This window comes from Neomonachus schauinslandi, unplaced genomic scaffold, assembly GCF_002201575.2.
Source record: "Neomonachus schauinslandi unplaced genomic scaffold, ASM220157v2 HiC_scaffold_2275, whole genome shotgun sequence".
In the NCBI taxonomy this organism is placed as follows: domain Eukaryota; kingdom Metazoa; phylum Chordata; class Mammalia; order Carnivora; family Phocidae; genus Neomonachus; species Neomonachus schauinslandi.
The window spans coordinates 1,020-4,716 of NW_025410965.1; the positions used below are offsets into that span (position 1 = coordinate 1,020).

A 3,697-nucleotide genomic window follows, 5' to 3' on the forward strand; every position below is an offset into this window, starting at 1 on the left:
TGGATTTCCTGATGATGAACGATGTTGACCAACTTTTCATGTGTCTGTTAGTCATTTGGATGTCTTTGGGAAAATGTCTATTTATGTCTCTGCCCATTTCTTACCTGGATTATTTGGTTTTTGTGTGTTGAGTTTGATAAGTTCTTTATAGATTTTGGATATTAACCCTTTATCAGATATGTCATTTGCAAATACCTCCTCCCATTCTGTTGGTTGTCTTTTGGTTTTGTCAACTATTTCCTTTGCTGTGCAGAAGTTTTCTATCTTGATCAAGTCCTAATAGTTCATTTTTGCTTTTGTTTCCCTTGCCTCAGGAGACATACCTAAAAAAAAAGTTGCTACAGCTGATGTCAAAGAGGTTGCCACCTGTGTTCTCCTCTAGGATTTTGATGGTTTCCTATGTTGCATTTAGGTCTTTCATCCGTTTTGAATTAATTTTTGTGTATGGTGTAAGAAAGTGGTCCAGTTTCATTCTTCTGCATGTTGCTATCCAGTTTCCCAACACCATTTGTTGAAGAGACTGTCCTTTTTCCATCCCTGAGGATTCAGAGCTTCAGTGGACCATGAGTGCTCCCACTGCATAACTCACTGGACTGTCTTGCCAGTTTCTAGACTGGCTTGACTGGGCATAATTCAAAAAGGAAAAGCTCATATTCATTCTATTCTTCTGGAGCTTTGTGATAGCATTTAATAACACCCCAATGGGATGCCTTCCACATATAGGATTATGGTATTTCTTCAAGTAATTTCTAAAAGATATAGGGTCAGGTTGTTCTATAATACTCACATACATTTTATCTAGATGGTCAACGGATTTATAAATCTTCCCCTGGGAATCATCATAGTAACTGTAATGGAAACTTTGACCCCGATGGCAGAAATCAGAAGAAACAACAAAGAAATTACTAGGATCCACTAGATACTTACTGAAGAGTTTTTCAAATTCCTTTTCTTTTGATTCACTCAGAACTCCAACCAGTACAGGAATAATGTAAACTCATCCTTATGGCTTCCCATGGCTTTAGCTGTATAAGGCAAATGCACTTCAACACTGTGTTCATCTCCATCTCTCTGCAGATACATGTGTTCAAACATTCCTGTCTTCCATAGTTCTCTGTAAATCTTTTGGTCAATGCAAAGGTTGGTGCCTGTGCTGCTTATGGTGCACAAGGATGAAGCTCTATCCCCTCACTTTCAATCTGGAGATGTCTTTAGGTCTAAAATAATTCTCTTGTAGGCAGCACATAGATGGGTTTTGTTTTTTTAATCCATTCTGATCCTCTATGTCTTTTGCTTGGAACATTTAGTCCATTTACATTCAGAATGATTATTGATAGATATGAATTAAGTGCCATTGTGTTACCTGTAAATTTGTTGTTTCTGGTGATCTTCCCTGTTCCTTTCTAGTCTGTTGCTTTTGGTCTTTCTTTCCCACTCAGAGTCCCCTTTAATATTTCTTGCAGGGCTGGCTTTTGTTTGTCTGGGAAAAACTATTTATCTCTCCTCCTGTTCTGAATGACAGCCTTGTTGGATAAAGTATTCTTGGCTGTGTATTTTTCCCATTCAGCATGTTGAATATTTCCTGCCACTGTCTTCTGGCCTGCCAGATTTCTGTAGACAGATCTGCTATGTTCATAATTTGTCTTCTCTTGTAGGTTAAGGACTTTTTTCCCTTTCTGCTTTCAGGATTCTTTCCTTGTCTATGTATTTTGTGAATTCTACTATGATATGTCTTGGTAATGGCTGGCTTTTGTTGAATTTAATGAGAGTTCTCTGTGCTTGGATTTCAATGTCTGTTTCCTTCCCTGGATTGGGGAAGTTTTAGCTATAATTTCCTCAAATAAACCTGCTGATCCTTTTTCTTTCTTTTCTTCTGGGACTTCTATGATACAAATGTTATTATATTTTAAGGAGTCACTGAGTTCCCTAAGTCTACATTCATGATCCAATACTTTTCTTTCCCTTTTTTTAGCTTCATTATTTTCCATAATTTTATCTTCTATACCGCTGATTCATTCCTCTGATTTGTCCATTCTTGTTGTTATTGCATCCAATTTGGTTTTTTTTTTTAAAGATTTTATTTATTTATTTGAGACAGAGAGAATGAGAGAGAGAGAGCACATGAGAGGGGGGAGGGTCAGAGGGAGAAGCAGGTTCCCTGCTGAGCAGGGAGCCCGATGCAGGACTCGATCCAGGGACTCCAGGATCATGACCTGAGCCGAAAGCAGTCGCTTAACCAACTGAGCCACCCAGGCGCCCAGCATCCAGTTTGGTTTTACCACTCAGTTATAGCATTTTTTTTCAGCCTGACTAGTTTTTAGTACTTTTATCTCTGCAGTAAGGGATTCTCTAGTGTCTCGTATGCTTTTCTCAAGCTCAGCTACTATCCTTATGATTATTGTTTTAAATTCTGGTTCAGACACCTTATTTGTATCTGTATTGATTAAATACCTATCTGTGACTTCTTGTTTTTTTTCTTTTGGGGTGAATTCCTCTGTCTTGTCATTTTATCTGGGTCACTGTTTTTTGTTAGGAAATCCTGTTGCATTCCAGCTCCTGAGTAATGACTATATTAGGAAGAGGTCCAAAAAAAAAAAAAAAAGAAGAAGAAAAGAAAAGAAAAAAGGCTAAATCCTATTTCCCCTCAAGCTGAAGCTTTGATTGTAGAACTCTATGATCAGTAGTCTTGGTGCATGGAAGGGGTTTGGACTGGCCTTCTGGGGGCGGGGTCTGCTGCACTGATTCTCAGGCTGACTTGCCCTAATGGAGATGAACCTGCAAGGTGCAGGGGTATGTGGCTTTGTGTAAGTGGCTGCAGCCTCCAACGGATGGTGCTGTTTTGCTCACTGAGATTGGTCAGTGATGATGGGGGTGGGGAGAATGGCATCATCCAGCTGTCTTGTCTCTGGATTGAGGAGTTTGTACTGCCACTCTTCAGGAAGACCTCACAGAAGAGCAAACAATCACCCCTGTTGTGTCCCTGGCTTCCACCAGATCCTTGCCTCACCATGCCTGCATCTGAGCTATTCATCTGCCAGGCAGCACAGTACTCGTGTGTTTTATTGCAGACATGTGGCTGGGTTTCAAAGCTCTAAATTTTAGAGATCTCCACAGTGCAGACCCATGCTGATCCTCTGGGGGGAGGGTCTTGCTGCACTTTTGCTATTTGACAGTTTGTCCTTGAAATTGGTTGCACCACTGTGAGTGGTTTGGATTTTATGGAAAACTATAGCCAAGACCTGGCACCAAGGTTTGCTGCCCTCAGCCAGTGTCTCTGTTCCTGTGCTAGTGAACGGGGCAGCTCAATGGAACCTGCTGGGTCCCTATGGCATTTTCTTAATTTCAGTGTAAAGTACATCACCCAATCAAGATAGGATTAAAGCACATACTGACACAAAACAAATTTTTTGGATTGTAATTTTTATTTCACAGCTAAATATTCTGACATTTTATATGTGGCATTTTATGGTACTAAAGAAGTGGTCTTGCAATCTTATATATTTTATTGTAGTGATATTTCAATCTCTATGACTAGAATCCCTAGCATTCAAATCTTAGCTCTACCACTGACCTTGGGCAAATTACTTAACCTCTCTCTGTCTCAGGTTTTTCATCTGTAAAATGGGAATAATTCAATAATACTTGTCTCACAGGATTGTTGTGAGGGGGAAAATGTTAATAAATTTAAGGTGCATGG

The 3,697-nt window shown here is 39.7% G+C and overlaps 1 protein-coding gene across 1 annotated transcript; it reads right to left on the reverse strand.

Moving 5' to 3' along the window:
• Window positions 1-553: 553 nt before the first annotated feature.
• LOC110578822 (protein MEMO1-like) lies at window positions 554-3,010 on the reverse strand. The gene is given in 3 exon segments (XM_044912445.1): window positions 554-990; window positions 993-1,156; window positions 2,760-3,010. Coding segments are annotated over 3 exon segments (852 nt in total).
• Window positions 3,011-3,697: the final 687 nt, after the last annotated feature.